The sequence below is a fragment of the Lactuca sativa genome, chromosome 1 (genome assembly GCF_002870075.4).
Source record: "Lactuca sativa cultivar Salinas chromosome 1, Lsat_Salinas_v11, whole genome shotgun sequence".
Taxonomy (NCBI): Eukaryota; Viridiplantae; Streptophyta; class Magnoliopsida; order Asterales; family Asteraceae; genus Lactuca; species Lactuca sativa.
Genome location: NC_056623.2, coordinates 22,132,469 through 22,152,280, shown reverse-complemented (window position 1 = coordinate 22,152,280; position 19,812 = coordinate 22,132,469). Strand labels below are relative to the sequence as shown.

At 33.4% G+C, this 19,812-nt stretch overlaps 2 protein-coding genes across 4 annotated transcripts; one reads left to right on the top strand and one right to left on the bottom strand.

The window, feature by feature from the left end:
* Positions 1–4,683: 4,683 nt before the first annotated feature.
* Positions 4,684–15,305, top strand: LOC111875922 (uncharacterized). Of its 2 annotated transcripts, none has more exons than XM_023872458.3 (15): positions 4,684–5,262; positions 5,901–6,209; positions 6,289–6,366; positions 8,421–8,641; positions 9,855–9,947; positions 13,113–13,196; positions 13,432–13,548; positions 13,696–13,801; positions 13,904–14,017; positions 14,107–14,164; positions 14,244–14,320; positions 14,407–14,477; positions 14,563–14,683; positions 14,757–14,819; positions 14,997–15,305. In XM_023872458.3, exons 2-15 carry the CDS (start codon positions 5,928–5,930, stop codon positions 15,111–15,113), a joined length of 1,602 nt encoding a protein of 533 aa, XP_023728226.1. In that variant the 5' UTR covers positions 4,684–5,262; positions 5,901–5,927; the 3' UTR covers positions 15,114–15,305. The 2 variants fall into 2 exon arrangements, with proteins under 2 accessions (XP_023728226.1, XP_023728219.1); XM_023872451.3 differs by having other exon boundaries at positions 4,684–5,299.
* Positions 15,306–17,205: 1,900 nt separating this feature from the next.
* On the bottom strand, positions 17,206–19,587 carry LOC111875911 (uncharacterized). 2 transcript variants are annotated; one of them, XM_023872439.2, is made up of 10 exons: positions 19,427–19,585; positions 19,098–19,169; positions 18,928–19,002; positions 18,747–18,830; positions 18,477–18,551; positions 18,134–18,203; positions 17,958–18,049; positions 17,806–17,847; positions 17,626–17,706; positions 17,206–17,522 (listed from the first exon to the last, which is right to left on the bottom strand). In XM_023872439.2, the coding sequence occupies exons 1-10, from the start codon at positions 19,451–19,453 to the stop codon at positions 17,445–17,447; spliced, it is 696 nt and encodes a 231-aa protein (XP_023728207.1). In that variant the 5' UTR covers positions 19,454–19,585; the 3' UTR covers positions 17,206–17,444. The 2 variants fall into 2 exon arrangements, with proteins under 2 accessions (XP_023728207.1, XP_023728213.1); XM_023872445.3 differs by lacking the exon at positions 18,477–18,551 and having other exon boundaries at positions 19,427–19,587.
* Between the last annotated feature and the right edge of the window lie 225 nt (positions 19,588–19,812).

The window sequence follows — 19,812 nt, the reverse complement described above, 5'->3', positions numbered from 1 at the left end:
AAATATGGTTATGGATGCATACTTTTTGTGTATTAAACTTTGAATTTTGTGTATTAAACTATGACTTTTGTGTTTTAAACTGTGAATTGACTGCATTAAACTGTATATTTTCTTCATAGACTATGAATTGATTATATTAAGCTGTAAATTTTGTGTATTAAATTATGAGTTGATTGTATAAAGTTGTGAATGAATTGACATTAAGCTGTGATTATTTTATAATTTTTTTGTTTGCTTTTGAAATAATGTAAATTTTATTCACAACTTAATATATTAAATTCACAATTTAAAATATGAATGATTTTATAAATTTTTTGTTAATTTTTTCCTGAATATATTTATTTGTTGTGTTGTATAAGTATATAAAAATACATTAGTTTTAATAATAATTTTGCATTAAATTCAAAATGAGTGAAATAAATAGTTTTATTAGACTGTGAATGCAGTATTTATGTTATTAATGCATGACTTTCTTTACAGATCTAATTTAGAAGAAAATAATGGTTGCGATGCTGGTATAGGTGGTTGGTGGCAGCGTATGGTGGTGGTAGTAGTAGGGTTTGAAATTTTGATTTCTTTAAGTTTGTGAATTAGTATAAAATGGTTTGTATTAAATTGTGAATTTTGTGAATTAAAGTACAAATGGACTGTATAAACTTGTAATTTATATAAGTTTTGTGTTCAAATATGAGAGCATATAAGAATGAAAATATTATACTGCAAAAATTACAATTCTGCCCTTTTTGTATCGAAAAGAGAGAAAAAAAAAAGATTTTCACATCAAGAATATCATGTAAATATTTATTAACTAATGGGGTTCTTAGGTTCTTAATCTTTTATAATTCTCATTTAAACAACTCCTTATATATATATATATATATATATATATATATATATATATATATATATATATATATATATATATATATATATATATATAGGGTACCCGCACGATGAATAATTTTTTTTGGGTAATAGTTTTTGGCAACGATTAGTTTATATTAGTCGATTTTTTTTTGGGTTAAAAGTAGAATTACGTTACTGATTTGGAGTAAAAACAAATATATGTTATAATTTTCAATTAAAATTAAATAGCAATACCTTGTTTTAGGTTAAAAATAAACTTTGTTGGTCATCGCGAATGAAGATTTAGGGAAAAAGATGCTAATGTGTGATTGAAGTTTATCAATTCTGGCCACCATAGTCATCGTTGGTTCCCTGCGCCGCCCTAACACCACCATACTACCGCATCACAATCTGTGCAAGACGCAATGAACACACCAGCAAGCTATCAATTTGAAACAAATTACCTTCAATTTCAAATTATTTGAGCGAAATGGAAATAGAAAAGCAGGAGGTGGAAGAGGGCGACGCTACGAACTATCCAATTCATTGTTTGGGTTTTCACGATTATTGAGAATTCATATAAAAGAAAAATGAGAGGAATAGGGTTATGGAGCAGACATGCATGATATAAGCAATTTTCCATATATATTGGAATTTAATTTAGGTGTATAAAAGAAAAATTATCAATATACCCTAATCTAGGTGTTTGAATTGATTGATCCACAGTTATTCCTATATATATATATATATATATATATATATATATATATATATATATATATATATATAAATAAAAGATGACATGAAATTTGACCTTAGAGTTGAGACTGGTCTATAGACTCTTATCTCGACTCACTGTCATTTGCTCTAGTATTGTTCAAGTTTACACGATAATATTTCTTCATGTGAACGACTTTATGTGACCACCCACAAACCATTTTTTCGGTTTATTGTCGTAGCAAACGTGATGTCCAAATTTTTGTTTCTTGTTCTTGGTGTTATACTTGTTATAATTAGTTTTTTCTTCCACCATGTGAACATACGCAAATGCACCATCATTGGGCTTTGCATTCTCTTATGCACAAATAGACTCTTTTATTGCAAGTGATCGACTAATTGAACTGTTTACACTTCTTTTTTATGTTTTAACAAAAGTCTTTCCAAATTAGGGGTAATGAATGTATCATTAACACTAGAAACCAAAATGGATTATCCATTTTCATATTGTGTTGAGTAAATTGTCTAGGAAGTTGAGCAATTCATTGTACCACTCCATCACTAGTCAAGAATCGACCATATTATAATTCATTAAAATTATATATCATGAATTTCTTTGTTAAAGCATCTTCCGCCATATATTTTGCTCCAAGTTGATCCGACAATTCTTTTGATGATTCCACTTTCTGGTACACATCGAAAGGGCATCAGACATCCCATTCAAGATATTTGTCCCAAACATATGTAATCCTTACTCTCCTACTTGATCCTTTTGTGGATTTATTCCTGCTTTTCATCATCCATAACTTCTAGAATTTGGGTGCCCAAAACATACACAACTTTTTGTAGTATTCAAAAGAAAATGCATCTACTTTTGCCACCTAAGAAAATCATTGCCTTTAAATTTATCTAATTTTCCAAACTTATAAATCCTCTCTTTAACATATAATTTGTTTGGCATGATAAACAAAAAAGAAAATAGTTTTCAAGATCGTTGGGGTTTCGTGGTGGAGGAGTTTAGAAATGTAATGTAAAATTAAGTGAAATGATCGAATATTTGGTTTAAATATGGGGATATCTTTTTGGACTTTTGTATTTTGCAACTGGCCCACCTGCTTAAAAATGAATACGTTTTGGATATTTTATGACAAAATATAATTCATAATAGTTAAATTTGTCAATATCTCTAGATAATCAAATTTACATAAGGGATCAAGTATATTCTGATGAGAGGCCTTCGAGCCCCTGACAACCTGGCAGTTTTTAGTTAACAAACTTGCTACCTTCCAAGATAATTTCTTGACACCCCCTTATTTTCAGTAGATTATAAGTTAAAGTCCTTTATGATAAAAATATCGCAAATATAGTACTTGTAGTTATGATGCTCCACCAAAGTTAGATATGTGCAAGTGCAACCAAGTTCCTTGTAACTTTATGTTTTATATATTCTTTTATATTAAAAGATCGAAACCAGAATAGTAAATAGTGTCATAGTTGTTTAAAATTTTTAGAAGTTCATAGTATGTTTCTAGGATTTGTGATCGAACAATACCAATTTGATTAACTGATTCCATAATTTATAAAACTCGATTATAAATAAAAATACATGCTAATTTACAAAAAGTCATGTTTGAAGGCATCATAAGACGTCTTAGGATCAATATACACACAACCATTTTTGTTACAAAATCAAGATTTTTAAAGAACTTAAATATAAAAAGACAAAATCACCATTTAAGGATAAAAAAAACATGTGCATCCCTATTCTTACCTTTGTAAATAAAATCCAAATAAGAAAAAAGTTCACTCTTTCATCCTCATCCTCATAAAGACATAAACCCAAAAGGAAAAATTCAACTTTAAATAACAAAAATAAATAACTATCAGTGTTATATTATATAAAGAATCAATGCACTAGTTAAAAGAGACGAATCTTCATATTGAAAAAAAGAGTGAAATTTAGCACTTGAAATCTCAAATAACTTTCAATATTGAATTACTAGAGAAAAAGTTAATACTTGAATAATTGAATTAGTTTGAAATTTTTATGTTTGGTTTTCGTTTGTTTTTTAGTTGTTGAAATAGTGTCAATTGTATCTTGATTTTCCTTTTATTATGATTTTTTGTCTTTAAAGAAAAATCAAAGATATTTTATTGTCTCTATAGATACCACAAAATGAAGTTGAAATCAATCAAATTTATTTATTAGACCGCCTTGTATATTTTCCACACCAAGACATCTAAAGAGCTTCCAGGTCAACAAGCAACACAACTACATGTGGTCCCGATTATACTTCTATGGTGAAGAAGAGAAAGAGAAGGAAAGAGAAAAAAAACATAAAAAAACATGGGTTGTCAGCCTTCATTATCATGAACACAATCAACCACGCACAACTATCACGATGTACACATGATGGTGTGCATGATTGTGGTGGCCAGTCATGGTGGCAACAAACTACCCTCATAATGTGTATATAAAAAAGCCTTATTTAAGTTGAACTTTAATATCCACGTGGAACATCCTTTAGTTTCTACAAAATAAAATAAATAAAAAAAAAGAAAAAAAAAAGATCTACATATTACCATTTTCTCTTTTCATCACATAAATATTGCTAGTGTAAGTATTGGAAACGTGACTTGGATAAAAACTATCTGCACAAAGTACATTTAAACGTTTTTGGACTCTTTTGAATTGAAAGGGCTTGATTAAGATATGTTAACAAATTGATCAAATAACCAGATTTGTTTAGTTTATAGATGTACAATTTTTTTGGCAAATATCATTTAATGTTTTTTTTAAAAAAAACCATGACTATAAAACGACATAATATTACTGTTATAATGATTAGCTAGTACTTATATATAATCACAATTATGTTTACATTTCAACTCTAATTTTTCAAGCTGTGGACATTTAAAGTCCATCTACATTTGGACAAGCATCAATGGATGCACTTATTTGTGCTTCATTGTCTTGTACCCACTTTTAGTGAGACAAAAATGTACATGCTTTAAAGCGTGGGCCATAAAAGTCAATATGTCAAATCACATGGGACCATACTGAAACACTAGAAAACTACAAGGGGTTAATGTTTTATATCATCCAAAAATCCAGTTTCCCCCGCCCAGCTTCACTCCTCCTCCGTGAGTTCATCAACAAACCACCACCCGCAAAAAGCATAAAACCACCTCCACCCTCCGCTTACCACCATCATCCGCCACGGCCACGACTCACTGTGGTAACGTCCTCCGAACAACCGCCCATACACGTGTGCCACCCCGCCATTTTCACACAAACCCTTCTCAAATACTATTCCCCTGAAAACGAAGCGTGTTTTCAGGGGAATCCGGTTCCGTCCAGAAATGAACTATCATCAAATTTCAATTACGAATCCTGCTATTAATCGCTAAATTCCAACTGATGTGCGTAAGCGCATTTTGTTGAAGCGGTATCTTGCATCATCATCATTAACAACACTGCCAGGTTGCAATCGAACGTCAACACGAATTGACACGACGATGCTGCGTGTTCTCATATCGGATTCCACTTGTCACGTTGATCCACCGCCCCAGAATGCCTTTATTAGACAAGTGATAAGATGCGTCTACCCAAAACCCCCACCTCTTTAATCTGTTTATATCTTCTCTACCCTTCGCATTCCAGTTTTCCCCAATTTGGTTCTTCAATTGCCGATTTAGGTTTTTCTCCTTCTTAAAACTTCCGCACTGCCAAAAGGTCTCAACGTTTGTTCGAATTATTATTATTATTGATCTACTTCAAATGCTCTGATTTTGTATCTGTTTTGAAGTGTCTTTTCTAGTAATTTTTGAATTCGCTTATTTCTGTACGGTTTAGTTACTTTGCATGCAAGGTTTTTTGTGTTGATCGGCTGAATAATTCGAGTTTTTGTGTTAGTTCGATAGACATTACTCGAATTCTACTGTTTTGTTGCTCCTCTTCTTTGATCTGAAAGGACTTTTACCCGGTTACTGTTGAATTTGCTTTAGGCGCATGTTATCTTTTTGTATTTCGTATTTCTTTAGGTGATGGTATGAAAATTTGGCCTGCTAGTTAATCGATTCCAGGTTTCAGTTCTCCTGTTTTGCAATTTTACTACAATGCTCTCTTTGCTTGTTCAAATTTAGGCCTAACATGTGTCTAATGTTGAAATTTGCTTCAAATGCATGTTGATGTTTCTTCTTTCTTTCTCTTTTGGTTGTATCTAGGTTTGATGAATTTTGTGTCATTTTTACTTATCCTTACAATTAGTATTCTCTTCAGTGAAGTTGCTTATATCAACCATCAGAAAGATAATCACTATTCTTCTATTAAACAGGATCTGTAACTAGGAGCAAGTTGTGAAATGGATGGCTACAGCGCAGATGGAGTTATGTCAGGGATACAAGGAACTAATGGCTGTGGAGATGCTCAGTTTCCAGGCTTATGGTCATCGCCTGAAGGAAGGCAAAACATTGACATAGGCAAACAGATTTTCTGTAACAGTGCTGTGAATATGAAAAATATAGTTGCTGTTGGCTTTGATATGGACTATACCTTGGCACAGTACAAGGCTGACACTTTTGAGTCCCTTGCATATGATGGTACAGTTGAAAAGCTAGTAAGCAACTTGGGATACCCTGCAGAGGTTTGTTATCGTCATCCTGCTTTATAGAAATATTTTGGTTTTGGTTCTAAAATATGATTTTTTTTTTCTTTTGATGCAGTTACTGAAATGGTCTTTTGATTGGACATACATGGTCAGAGGACTGGTTCTTGATAAAAAGAGAGGAAATATACTGAAGGTTTTATTCCTAATTACATAGATACGAGGCATATTTTGAACTAATTGCCTTGGGATGCGTTTGGTTGGAGAGAAGTTTCTAGTTTTTCAGAAAAAAATTTCAAGCAAAATGAAAATTTTGAAAACTTGTTCGGTTGATTTTCAAAAAAAGAGAAGTTTTTAGTTTTTCAGAAAAAATTTCCAAACAAATTGAAAATTTTGAAAACTTGTTCGGTTGATTTTTAAAAAAAAAAAAAATCATGATTTTTTGTTTCACTTTTCAACTTGTATCTAAATTAGAAAAAGTGGTTTTTATTGTTTTCCAAAGTTTTATGTTTTTTTAATTTTTTTTTCTAAAATGTAATTCCTACACAAACACCAACACTCACATCCATCCCACCCTACCCAATCCCTACCCCATCCCACCAAACACACACACACACCCAGTAATCCCCACATCCACCTACCCCACACCCCACTCCCATCCCACCCTACACCCACCTAACCCATCCCCTACACACCAACACCCTACCCCACCCCCACCCTATCCTAAATCCTCACATCCATCCACCCCCACCCCTTCCCTCACTCCCATCCCACCCCACACCCACCCTATCCCAAATCCCTACATTCACTCACGCCCACCCCCACCTTACACCCCTATACCTCCATTTGTCCACACCCCTACCCCTACCCCTACCCCTACGCCCATCCCATCCTACACCCACCTAAACCCACCCCACCCTATCCCAAATCCCCACATCCACCTCACACCCCTATACTTCCATTTGTCCACACCCCTATCCCTACCCCCACTCCCATCCCACCCTACACCCACCTAAATCCACCCACCCTATCCCAAATCCCTACATCCACCTCACACCCCTATACCTCTATTTGTCCACATCCCTACCCCTACCCGCACTCCTATCCACCCTACACCCACCTAACCCTACCCTACCTTATCCCAAATCCCCATATCCACCTCACACCCCTATACCTCTATTTGTCCACACCCTTACCCGTACCCCCCATTCCCATCCCACCCACACCCACCTAACCCCACCTTACCCTATCCCAAATCCCTACATCCACCCACACCCACCTCCACCTCACACCCCTATCCCTTCATTTGCCCACACCCCTACCCCTACCCCTACCCTTACTCCTATCCTACCCCAAACCCACCTAACCACACCCCACCCTATCCCAAATCCCCACATCCACCCACCCCACCCCTACCTCACACCCCTATACCTACAATTGTCTACACACCTACCCCTACCCCTACTCCTATCCCACCCCACACCTACCTAACCCCACCACCCTTTCCCAAATCCCCATATCTACCTACATTCCCACCTCACACCCCTCTACCTTCATTTTCCTACACCCCTACTCCCACCCACCCAACCCTTCCCACCCTATTCCAAATCCCCACATCCACCCACCCCCACCCCTACTTCATGCCCTTATACCCCCTATTTTCCCACACCCCTACCCATACCCTTACCGCTACCCTCACACCACCCAAATCTCCACACCCACCCTACCCACTCCTAAGTGTGTGTGGGGGTGGGTGGGTGGTGGGTATCGGTGGATGGTGTAGGGGTGGATGGATGTAGGTATGTGGGTGGGTGTGTGGATATGGGTAGGGGTGGGTGTGGGTATGGGTGTAGGTGTAGGTGGGGTGGGGGTGAGGGGTGAGATGGGTGGGTGTTGGCATGTTGAATTACACATTAAATTTTATGATTGTTATATTAATTTTTTGTTTCATTTTATTTTCGAATATGTTAAATATTTTAATGATTGAAGTTACAAAATTTGGAAAATGAATAATGGTAGAAAATACACAACCAAACGTGTTTGTTAATTTTTCTAAAATAGAAAATGAAAACTCCACCACTTTTAACCAAACATTTTTTTTTTAATTTTCACTGAAAACTGAAAATGAGAACTCGACTCCATTTTCCGAAAATGTTTTCTAGAAAATTGAAAACATTCCACTACCAAACACGCCCTTAGATTGTTGATTTTTCCCAATTTCTAATTCTTTTGTTATCATATCTCTTTTAGATGGACAGGCACAAATATGTGAAAGTAGCCTATCATGGATTTAGGCTGATATCAAAGAATGAAAAGGTTTCTACATATGGGAATAGCTTTGTCCGAGATGCATTTGATGGGCCTGACTATGCACATATTGATACCCTTTTCTCTCTAGCTGAAGCTTATTTATTTGCTCAGCTGGTTGACTTCAAGGATAATAACCCAGGGAAAATACCAGAAGAAAAAGAGTAAGGGATGCAGATAACTTAAAACTTTTTTATTTTCTTAATTGCAAATATAACCAACTAAACATATTTCCAGTATCTGCTTGATGCTGTAGTTGTAATTGGCTTAAAAACATTCATTCAATATGTCGTGGGATTCACTTGATTGCTATTAACTTTCTTGTATTAACTCTTGCTTTTCAAATTCAAGTATGGTAACTTGTAAGAATGACTTGGATGTAATTAATATAATTGATAACCACCTATAATTTATAAAAGGTCTTACAAAAGAATCTTTTTGGAACAGCATATCTACAAATGTAAATTCAGAGTTTAAAAAAAACACTAGCCTGATTTTCCATATTTGAAGTGGACTAAAGTTCTCTTCTGTAATGTGATGATCGTTTCAAGTTAGATGACCTTGAAAAAGAAAATGCTCCTTTAAAAAAGACGCATTTTGTACATTTGTATTAGCATTTCTTCTATATCAGACCGTAAATCTTTTACATTTGTACGTTCATTTCTATATCGGCTTAATTGCAAAATCTAGCAACGTACTTTCATTGGTTTCTATATTATAGCATCCTACTTTCATTTATTGTCATTGCATATTTGTATATTGATAATTCTACCCACATATAGCAATATTATGCAAATACAAAGAAATTTTCACTGCTATAATTAGGTATAGTTTTGTAGTATGATGTCCTAGTAAGAAAAAAAAAATGGAAGTAGTAAGAAAAAAAATTGAAAGTACAATGCTGTAATAGAAAAAAAAATGGAAGTAAGATGTTATAATACAAGTAAATGAAAGTATGATATTTTTTTCTTGCATTGATCTCTTTTATTTTCACATGCCATCTTCCTGTGGATGTGCTCTTTCTTTTGGTTTCTGTTGCTCAATCGCAACTTGTTAATGTTTCTGTTTAATCACATTAAAGGCAAATAATCTTTTCAGTTTTGAGATATCTTATGTTAATAAACAGAAGTCCGAAAGAAAATTTTGAGAAAATAAGAGTTAAAAGTAAAATTCAACAATAAAGTAAGTTTTGTCATTTGAAAGCTGAAAATAAGTGTTTAAAGTATATTCTATATGGAATGTATGTGGCTATTCATGGTAATAAATCTGAAAATCATTATTTTTGTGTTGAAAAGGGAACTAAATAAAGGGGCACACATGTTTGTTTTTTGGAATGGTATCTCAATATATGTTAACATTTCAAATAATTTGTTGCAGCTACTCTCATCTGTATAACGATGTCCGCTCTGCTGTTGATATGTGCCATCGTGATGGAACTTTGAAGACATTGGTTGCAAAAGATATAAAAAAGTACGTGTTTTTCACTTGTCAATTTATGTTTTCTGGTTTAAAAAAGTAGCTTTTGGCTTATGTTATGTGACTATAACATTGCAAGACTACAGTTTTCTTCTCAGTAGGGGTGGAACTACGAGTCTGTGATGTCCATGGTGTCACGTTACATGCGAATTTTTCTAATTATCATAATATATAAATATAACATGTTTTGAACTCTTAAATGTTGAAAATTTTGCTCAGTATTAATCAGAAGTCTAAATCAGTTCATAGTTGTTTTGATGTTCGTTATAAGTTTTGTTAAGAATTTTATAAGTGGATTATGATGATCCTGATATCTTTTTCTTTGATGATTATTTTTTAGAACTCAAACTATCTAGTGATATCCATTTGACCTTACTATTAACAGAGGTAATTTTTTCCAAATTTGAGGATGAAATTGAAGTAATTGATCTTAAAATTTAAATATAAGATGGAACAAAACGTGTCTAGTAAATATTTATGATATATTTTTTTGTGGGGATAAAAAATTCTTACATTCACAATACAACATGACAGTTGCAACACATGACAATACATGCTTTAAAACATGTACATCCAGTGTTTGCAACGAAATTTTTTTGCAATAACTATTTACCATATTTTACTTTTTAATTTACTTTTTTTGAAATATATGTATATATTTTTTTTTGCTGTAGTGACACAACACCACAAAAATCCTTGTTCCACCCCTACTGATTTAATCCTTTCAGAGTAGTCAGATTAAAAGTTTTAATGCGTAGTCAGGAATATGGCCTAATCTCTATCATGATAGATGTCGTGTCTCCAACTAGAACCCAGTCACAAGCAAGTCATTGACCAGCAAATAGCCCTTACATCTCTCGTTGAGGCCCTTCTAACTTCCAAGATTCCAAATTAATTTTAGACACTTCGCAACGTAGCCTCCAACACTTTCTCCCCAGTTCTATTGTATGACTAAGTTCTTATATAAGGAATGAAAATAGCTACCCTTTCCTCTAATATCCTCTATCTTTCAACCATTGCCATCCTTAATATACCTAACATTTCCTGTCTTTTTGTCTCTGTCTGGGTTTGCTAGCTTGAAGATTCCTTTGTACCCAATCTCCCATACATCTCCTTGTATGTCATGGCCTTGGCTTTGATCGCTGCTTTCTTCGCTTCTACTTTGGCTTCCCTTATATCTTTCCTATGCTATGCCTCTATCCCTGCCCTTACTACACTCAGAAGACTTCCTAAAACGAGTTTGTTTAACCTTAATCTTAGCTTGGAACCCCTTGCTCAACCACCATGATTTACTTTGTACCTTGGCTTCCATGAAGTGTGTCTTTGGCAACCACTTTGATGGAACTGATTGCTCTATTCCATACCTGCTATGCATGATCTGCATCAATCTTTGCACACACTCTCAATGTTCAGCACCTCCTCGGATGCTATCTTCAGGACCATAATCCTATTACAACATCTTCTTTCAGCTTCGGAGACAACAGAACACCTACTCCATTCCTCGCCTTCTCAGTCCCAAGTATCACTACTTAACCAATTACACTCTCTAATAACTAAGTAACTAACATGCAAATAACTGCAATGTAATATCTATAAAGCTCAATAGATAATGTAAATCTCTAACAAGATAAATATACATACAAAGGATATCAAATAAATAAAGATGGTAATATATATATATATATATATATATATATATATATATATATATATATATATATATATATATATATATATATATATATATATATATATATATATATAGATACCGCAACAACTTAATATTAGGAACCGGCTATCTATACAATAAATATACAGATTTATGGGCCAAAATGGAAAGACTAAATAAATGAAGAAACTGTAAGAGAAGAAGCAAGGAAAAAGAGGTGAAGTGTAAAAGGTGCTCTACATGAAATTCTACAAAGCAGAGTAGAATAGTGTATATTTATTGGAGAAACTACTACAATATATATGTGAAAGGTGCTCTACATGAAAAGAGTGAAGGAGTCTGAAGAAAGGGACTTACCGGAGGTGGAGCTTACCTGGGCTAGGAGGAAAATGAAAGTTGGGGGTGGAAGGCCTATTTAACACAGAAGGATGCGTGATGCTTATAAATTGTAAAAGAGGTGTCCACTCCAGCTGTCTGTAAAGTGTAATGAGTAATGAGCGCTTATTGTGTACACGTGGAAATGAGTCTGAGTTCCTACTTAACACGGAAGGACACGTGACGTGATGCTAATAAATTCTAGAGGAGAGGTGTCCACTCCAGCTGTCTGTAATGACCGCTTATTGTATACACGTGGAAACCAATTCGAGTTCCTACTCAACACGGAAGGACACGTGATACCGCATAGCTTATCACTACTAACTCATCATTTTGACTGTTAAAGAAAACAACAAAAATATAAATTATGAAAATTTTCCAAGTTTGGTAATTCTCTTTCTCTAAGGCTGAACAACTTTCCAAGTGAGGTATAATTGTAACTGATGAAAAGTGCAAGTTTCTTAAATAAAATAGATTTGAACATATTAGGTGTTGTCACTTTTACTTTTTCAATCATTAGTCTTAGATTAGTGTGTATACATAATATAAAAAACATAAAAATCAACCAATCTAATATTGAATTAATTATAACCATTTTCTGATATCTATATGAGTAAAGACTAATGGCGAACGAACATGAATCCAAAACTAATTTATTGAATGCAAGTAGTTTAAGTACTAAGTATTAGATTTGAAGTCGTTTGATAATCAGTTCCTTCCCTTACCAAAGATTGAACAACTTTGTGAATGAGTTTTGTTAAGTTTCTTTTATGCCTGTCAATTTATAGAGGTATTTATGCATGTGTTAAGAAAGATACCAAAAAGGTAATAATAATAATAGAATAAAATCTCCATAAATTAGGAACCCAAGTCTCTGCTAAATAACTAAGATTAGTTGATTACTCTGCCACCCCCCTTGAGTTGGTACATAGATACTGCACTTGTTCAACTTGCAGGGGTGTCTTGCTAAGCTCTTTAGTGGACACATCAGCAAGGCTAAGTTACATAATAGACCCCTAAGATTAAATTGAATACACAATGCTTAAATATGTTTCTGCATGTCAGTGGCTTTCTTTGTATATTCAATATCCTTAAATATGTTTTTCAATTATCAGGTATATCAATGAGGACAACTCGATAGTCCCGATGCTCAAAATGCTTAAAACTTCTGGTCGTGCTGTATTCTTGGTGACAAACAGGTATATATAAAATGCTTACAACTTGCATATTATTTTAAAATATATTACCTCAAGATGTTTCATAAAACATAAATTTTCCATCAGCAGTTCCTCTTTTACAATCAAACAGTTATTATCTATAGGCAATGTTATATTCGTAATAGTTTTATTTGTTCCTTGTGAAAAACAGTTGAATGTTTCAATACCTTTAATAATAATAATATCCATTTGACCTTTCTTTATTCATGTAATGCAGCCTCTGGGATTACACAAATGTTGTTATGAATTTTGTTTGTGGGACCCAGACGAAGAACGGTGACTCCTCTCCAAGTCTTGATTGGCTCCAGCATTTTGACTTTGTCATCACTGGCAGGTTCTGGTTTTTCTTTTTCCTTTCTCTCTCTTTTTTTTTTTTTTGAAAAAAAAAAATTCTGTACTGCAACATGCTTTTAACTTGACTATATATTTTTCAAAAAAAAAAAAAAAGTTTATTTGTAAATATTTTGCATGGTTGATGCAGTGCGAAACCAGGGTTTTTCCATGATGTAAACCGTGCTAATCTTTTTGCTGTTGAGACGGAGTCAGGGAAGCTTATCAATACTGATAATGGCACTCCACTTGCTCAGGTTGGTTAACCTTTTCCTTTTATGTCCATGTTCAGGTAAACTCCTTGTGTTTCTTCTTCATATGTAAAATGTTTTTTTTTTTTTTAAATTATGTATGAGTAGGTGGGGTGCCCTGATCTAGATCTGCCAGATCACATCCCGAAGCAATGCAAGGTTTTTCAGGGAGGCAATGTGGGGCATCTCCATAAACTACTCAATGTTGGCTCAAGCTCACAGGTGTTTGTATTTTCCTCTCTTTCTTCATATGTTTTCAAATAATTTTTTAGTTTGTTACAATTAAGATTTGGTATTGAAATTATTGTTAGGTTCTTTATGTTGGAGATCATATCTATGGGGATATCTTACGCAGCAAAAAAATTCTTGGTAATAGCTATGGATTTGTTTGGTTTTTTATTTATAGAATTATTAATTAACATGTGATGTGGTTGATTGTGGGGGATAGGCTGGAGGACAATGCTTGTTGTTCCAGAACTTGAAAAGGAGGTTCAAGTTCTGGCATCCTCACGTGACACTCGAAAGGTAAACTTTTTTTCTTTTTTTTTTTTTTGTTGTGAGATATTAAATATCTATTTATTTATTTATTTATATATGCTATGTTTGTGCAGAAACTGCAACTGCTTAGGAGTGAGAGAGATCAGATTGAAGACCAGACTCATCATTTGAAGTGGTCCCTCGAGTATGTTAATGTATCCTACCCTACTATTTTATTTTATTTTTAGTTGAAATTTTGTGATTATATTTTTGGTTTGGTTTGGTTTCAGGCATGAGAATCTGGATGTTGGTGAAAAGGAAAAGATCAGTGCAAAGCTTGAGGTGCTTGAGGGGCAGCGGGCACGTGTCCGGGCAGCTCATCAAGAGTCTCAAAGGATCTTCCACCAGAAGGTAAACTACAAATTAACAAGTAATTGTATTACATCTATAGATACTTATGTATGTGTGTATACATTCAATACAGTTTCATCCGGTGTGGGGCCAGCTGATGAAAACAGGGTACCAAAACTCCCGCTTTGCACACCAGGTCACCTTTTCTTTTTAATCTTTTACAGTTTCAACACAAAACCAAATCATACAACCTAACCACACCTTCATAACTGAACATGTCATGTGTGGTTAGGTTGTATAATTTGGTTTTGTGTAAAAAAAAAAAAGTTAGTTCTATTGATTGATTGGTTATTTTGGTTGTGAATTGTGATAGGTGGAGCGTTTTGCTTGTCTGTACACAAGTCAGGTGGGAAATCTGGGGCTGTACTCCCCTGCAAAATACTATAGGCCTAGTGAGGACTTTATGCCTCATGAGGCCGACATTCTCTGATGCTTTTTCAGTTTCATGTTTGATGAATAAGTAAAGTCTGTTTGTTGGGGTGTTTATGTTTATGATGTTAAGTAAGTATGGTTGTTGTAGCAACCGAGACGATGGATGATATGCTGTTGTGTTGTGTCTTTTTGGAGGTTTTACGTACTCTTATGTTATGTTGTGAAATAATAATACTCGCAGACTTTCTCATGGTTGCTGGCATTAGAAATGAGATTACAAATTTAATATCTGTCGTGGGATACAATTCTTGCATTTTAGGCTTGCTAAGTTATAAATTGATTTAAGGCCTACAAAAGACTATCTTTTTTTTTTTTTACAAAACTTAAAAATTTGTACTTGTATATTTTGTTTGACCTGCTCACATGAATATGCTCCCTTTGACTTGAATACATTTCACATCGGGTTTGTTTCTTTAAGAGCGTGTTTGGAATTTCATTTTAAAGTTAAAAAGGACTTTTATCCAAAAAAAACTTATTGACTTATGAATGTGGAAAAAAAAAGATTTTAAAAAAGTGTTTGGATTAATTTTTTAGTGGCAAAAGTCAATAAGTTAGTAAGTTAAGAAGTGTTTGGCTAACTTAATGACTTTTGTTTGATTTTTTATTCTAATAAGGTTTGATTTTTTATTCTAATAAGTTGTAAGTCATTTCAAGAAGTCACAAATTATAACTTCTTCAAAACTTCTTTTCAAAGGCTAAACCAAAAATTGTTTTAAAAGTCCTTATTAAGTATCCAAACATTTTTTTTAACTTATTGACTTTTCAAAAAGTAGTAAATTAAAAAGGAGTTTTTAGATGAAATTTCAAATACCTTTTAAAAGTTTTATACATGTTTATCATCTTCTTTGTCATGTGGTTTGTAAGACTTCACCTCTTTCAAAAAAAAAAAAAAAAAAAAAAAAAAAAAAAAAAAAAAAAAAAAGACTTTACCTTATGTTTATCAAATAAGATTTTCGTACCTTACACATTTTAGATTTTCACTATTCATACATATATTATAGGAATGTCATTCATAAATAATCTGTCTTTTATAAGTAGGAATTTCATAAAATTTCATCTTGAAAAATATCATCTTTTGAGGATCTTCTAATGTATTATTTCGGTATATATAGGGTTAGGTTCATATGAAAATTTTCGTTATCATATGAATGTTAGAACGATTTTAGATCGTTGGATTCTAAACTCGTAAATAATAAAAATCAATTATCTATTTACCATAATGTTATATTAGTCCATACAATAAAAAAAATGCAACTGTTTGGGAGAAGCTCTTTGTGACAATCTCAATAATCCCGCAAAACATGGTCTACAACAATTATTAAATAGAATATTAATCCCACATTTCGAATCATAGTTATTAGCAAATGCCAACAACGAAGTTTGGAAATACATGCCCGAGCAGCCCAAGTGAGCCCAACTGCTTGTTCAATGGATTGAATCTCATCTAATGTGATTGCTAAGTCTTCTAAATTTTTGTTGAATGGAACTTTGTTAAAAACCATATCCATGTCTCCCCACTCTCTATCTTGCCCACAACATAGGCTAGGGTGAAAGATTTCATTCTATCCACCCATGACTACTGCAAGGAACATGAACATGGTTCCCACTTCCCTTGGTATTTCTCTTTGATGGCAACCTCTATGAGGATTAACCAGCACAAACTTGTAATAAACATCTAACGCTGCAATGAGATGCGTTAAAAAAACTCTATTATGAAGAAACATTTGATGCTATATGTTGTAATGAAATTGAATCTTAACAAACAATCAATGACAGAAAAAAAAAAAAAAAAAAAAAAAAAAAAAAAAAAAAAAAAAACTCATCCATCTTGATGTGTGTTATGGTGCATTCATTCGCATTGTGACAATAAAAGAGAAGTTGTGCAAATGACTTTTCCAATGTACCCCACAAAAGTTCCAAGTCCAACAATCGATATCTCAACATGTATACTTTTAATAAATGGCCCAACATTTTTTTTTGTTGGGATTTCCTTCCTTTCTATTACATTTAAAATACAAGTATACAGTTATATTAACTCGAAACACAAAAACTCAATTAAAATAATTATAAACTACAACTCCAACTAAAAATTTTAACACAAATGCATACTTCCTTCAGATAAATCTTTCAATCCATGTGCATATGCCATCATCAAACAAACAATAATGTTTGAATAGAAAGTTTTCACCAATCACCATTAAGTACAGGTACACCACATCATATATAGAAACATTACAATACAACCCTGATTTCTTGTCTGGAATAATATGGTGTCATCCATGGAGGAAAGTTGCATATAATCAATCATGTCAAAAAGTTGCTAATATTCTCATGAATTCACAGCCTCCTTTAGCAACTTCTCAGTGAGCGCTTTAGGAAGTCCCATTACACTATCACTTGTGCCTATCTGCACACACACACACACACACACACACCATTCTCAATATCATAAACAATACTATTTATAACAATCATTATCTTTTTTTTGGTCAAACTGAGGTGAGACAAACCAGATTTTTAACATATGGAGCAACCAATGGATGTTCAATGATCAACGCCCCAGCAACCCTAAGCACAAGCCCCTCCTCAATCTGTTTAAAATAGAGGGACAACACAAATATATTTATATAAATTATTAAATTCCAAATATTAATTAAAAACAAGAAATTTCAATGGTCATGTTCTTTTACCAGCTTCTCAACAACATCATCCGGTATGTCATGGAAATAAATCTGCAACCATTAAAAAATGACTTCACATTAAGGAATGATTTTATGACTAATAATTATACTATAAAATTTTTTTTAAAAAAAAATGCATTAGTTTATAAAATAAATAGTACCTCTGCTTTGTCACAATCCACTTTTGTGAATCCAGTCTTGAGATTTGTAACAAAAACAGAGCTAAGAGTGGCTGCATGCTTGCCAGAATAATCTGTCACCACTGCTTATAAGAACCACAAAAACCAAGAAGCATGCAATTCAATTCAAATAATAAAAAATAATAAAAAATCAAAACCTTTGATAAATTGGCGTGCTTCTTCTTCACTCGAGGGTTTTTCCCTTATTGTGCCATCATAGACCACCACCTATACATAATTGATTATTTTAGCAAAACTTTCTTTCAGTTTATGAAAAAAAGAAATCTACTAGGCATTAACAGCTAATAGCAATGCATACTTGATAGTTTATGCATTAATCTAACATTTTTGGATAGAGGGATTCAAAGTTTATATATTAATTCATTGGGTTTGTAGAATAAATAGCTAGCTAGATATGGATAATGGATGTCCCTTCACATTGCTTCATTTGAACATGTAATAACATTTGAAGCATAAGGAAAATAGGGAATTGATTTATACTTGGTCACAAGTAATTAGTAGTGTTGGCTCAGCATCCTTGTCTTCACCACTATGGAGCTTTGGTTTACCTTCTGCCTAATAACAACTATTAATTAACACAGATGAAGAACAATAAACTGAAATTTAGAATGATAATATCCCCAACATTACTTATTACAAAAACTATAGCTCTATAAACTTGAAAATGTAGTTTATCATAGAAAAAGAAGGCAAGAGGTGAATGGAGAACTTTGATACTTTCACGTGATTATGTTTGACAGAAAAACATACCGTATCAGATGCTATTAGAATACTTGGTATCACATCCTTCTTCTGATCATCACTTGTTTGAAGCTTGGACACAATGGCATCAGCCTGTTACATCACATGAGAATTTATAATAAAAGGACTGGATTTGAAGATACATATGAGAACAATATGTCATTGTAATGGTGTTCAAACAATAACCTACCTTTGCCTTTGCTAGAGCCATCACCAACTCCTCTGGCTTTTCAGTTCTGATACTTTTCTCATCTATATCTGCAGACTAAATAGTGGAAAAGAGTTGAACAATTGACCTTATATATGCACACAAATATAGATATACGTAATAAATGTGTGTGTAACATGAACAGACAATACCATGAGTGCGAATTCGTATCCCATTTCAGCTAATATTTTCCGACGGGCAATGGAAGACGATCCCAGGATTATCTGCAGAGCATCAGAATCACTTATGTTATCAAAGGGAGTACTGATTATTACTCTTTTCCAAAATTCATGTCATCTTCAACAACTACCCCAAAAAAATGATGCTTCGAAACGCTATAATCAAGTTCTAGAACGTCCATAAGATTGGAGTAAATTTAGGGGAAGTAACAGGAATCGGAATGCAAACTCTATCGAAAAAAACCCTAAGCAAATTGAATAATTAGTTGATAAAAATGAGAAGGGGAAAAGAAGAACATTACCCTAAACGGAGACTCAGCTGGCTCCATGTCTGGAGTGATTGCAGCAAAAGGGATAGTACACGAGTACAAGAGTACAAGACCTGGAGATTGAGAGTTGGCGGAAACGAGTTGCAAAGTATTTTAGGGCTAGTCAACCGGAGGACTCGCTAAATTGCACCCAACAATTTTGTCAATCAGAAGTCAAAACTAATAAAGAATTTGCCCTTTTCTATTTCAATTCAATAATAAAATGGTGTTACTTTTCTATTTCAAATCAATAATAAAATGGTATTCTAAAAATTATTCATTAACTTTTTAAAAGGCAATTAGTTAAAATAATGTTTGGATATCTAATAAATCACTTTCAAAAACAATTTTTTGTTTATCTTTTAAAAATGAGTTTTTAA

What these genes read in the sequence shown, in the direction of transcription:
- LOC111875911 (XM_023872439.2), bottom strand. Translation starts at nt 19,453, where the DNA reads ATGGAGCCAGCTGAGTCTCCGTTTAGG. An exon ending in GATACGAATTCGCACTCATG is followed by an intron (nt 19,003 to 19,097) that starts GTATTGTCTGTT and finishes TCCACTATTTAG; the next exon opens with TCTGCAGATATAGATGAGAA. An exon ending in AGCACGCCAATTTATCAAAG is followed by an intron (nt 18,050 to 18,133) that starts GTTTTGATTTTT and finishes CAGTGGTGACAG; the next exon opens with ATTATTCTGGCAAGCATGCA.
- LOC111875922 (XM_023872458.3), top strand. Translation starts at nt 5,928, where the DNA reads ATGGATGGCTACAGCGCAGATGGAGTTATGTCAGGGATACAAGGAACT. An exon ending in CCTCACGTGACACTCGAAAG is followed by an intron (nt 14,321 to 14,406) that starts GTAAACTTTTTT and finishes ATGTTTGTGCAG; the next exon opens with AAACTGCAACTGCTTAGGAG. An exon ending in ACTCCCGCTTTGCACACCAG is followed by an intron (nt 14,820 to 14,996) that starts GTCACCTTTTCT and finishes GAATTGTGATAG; the next exon opens with GTGGAGCGTTTTGCTTGTCT.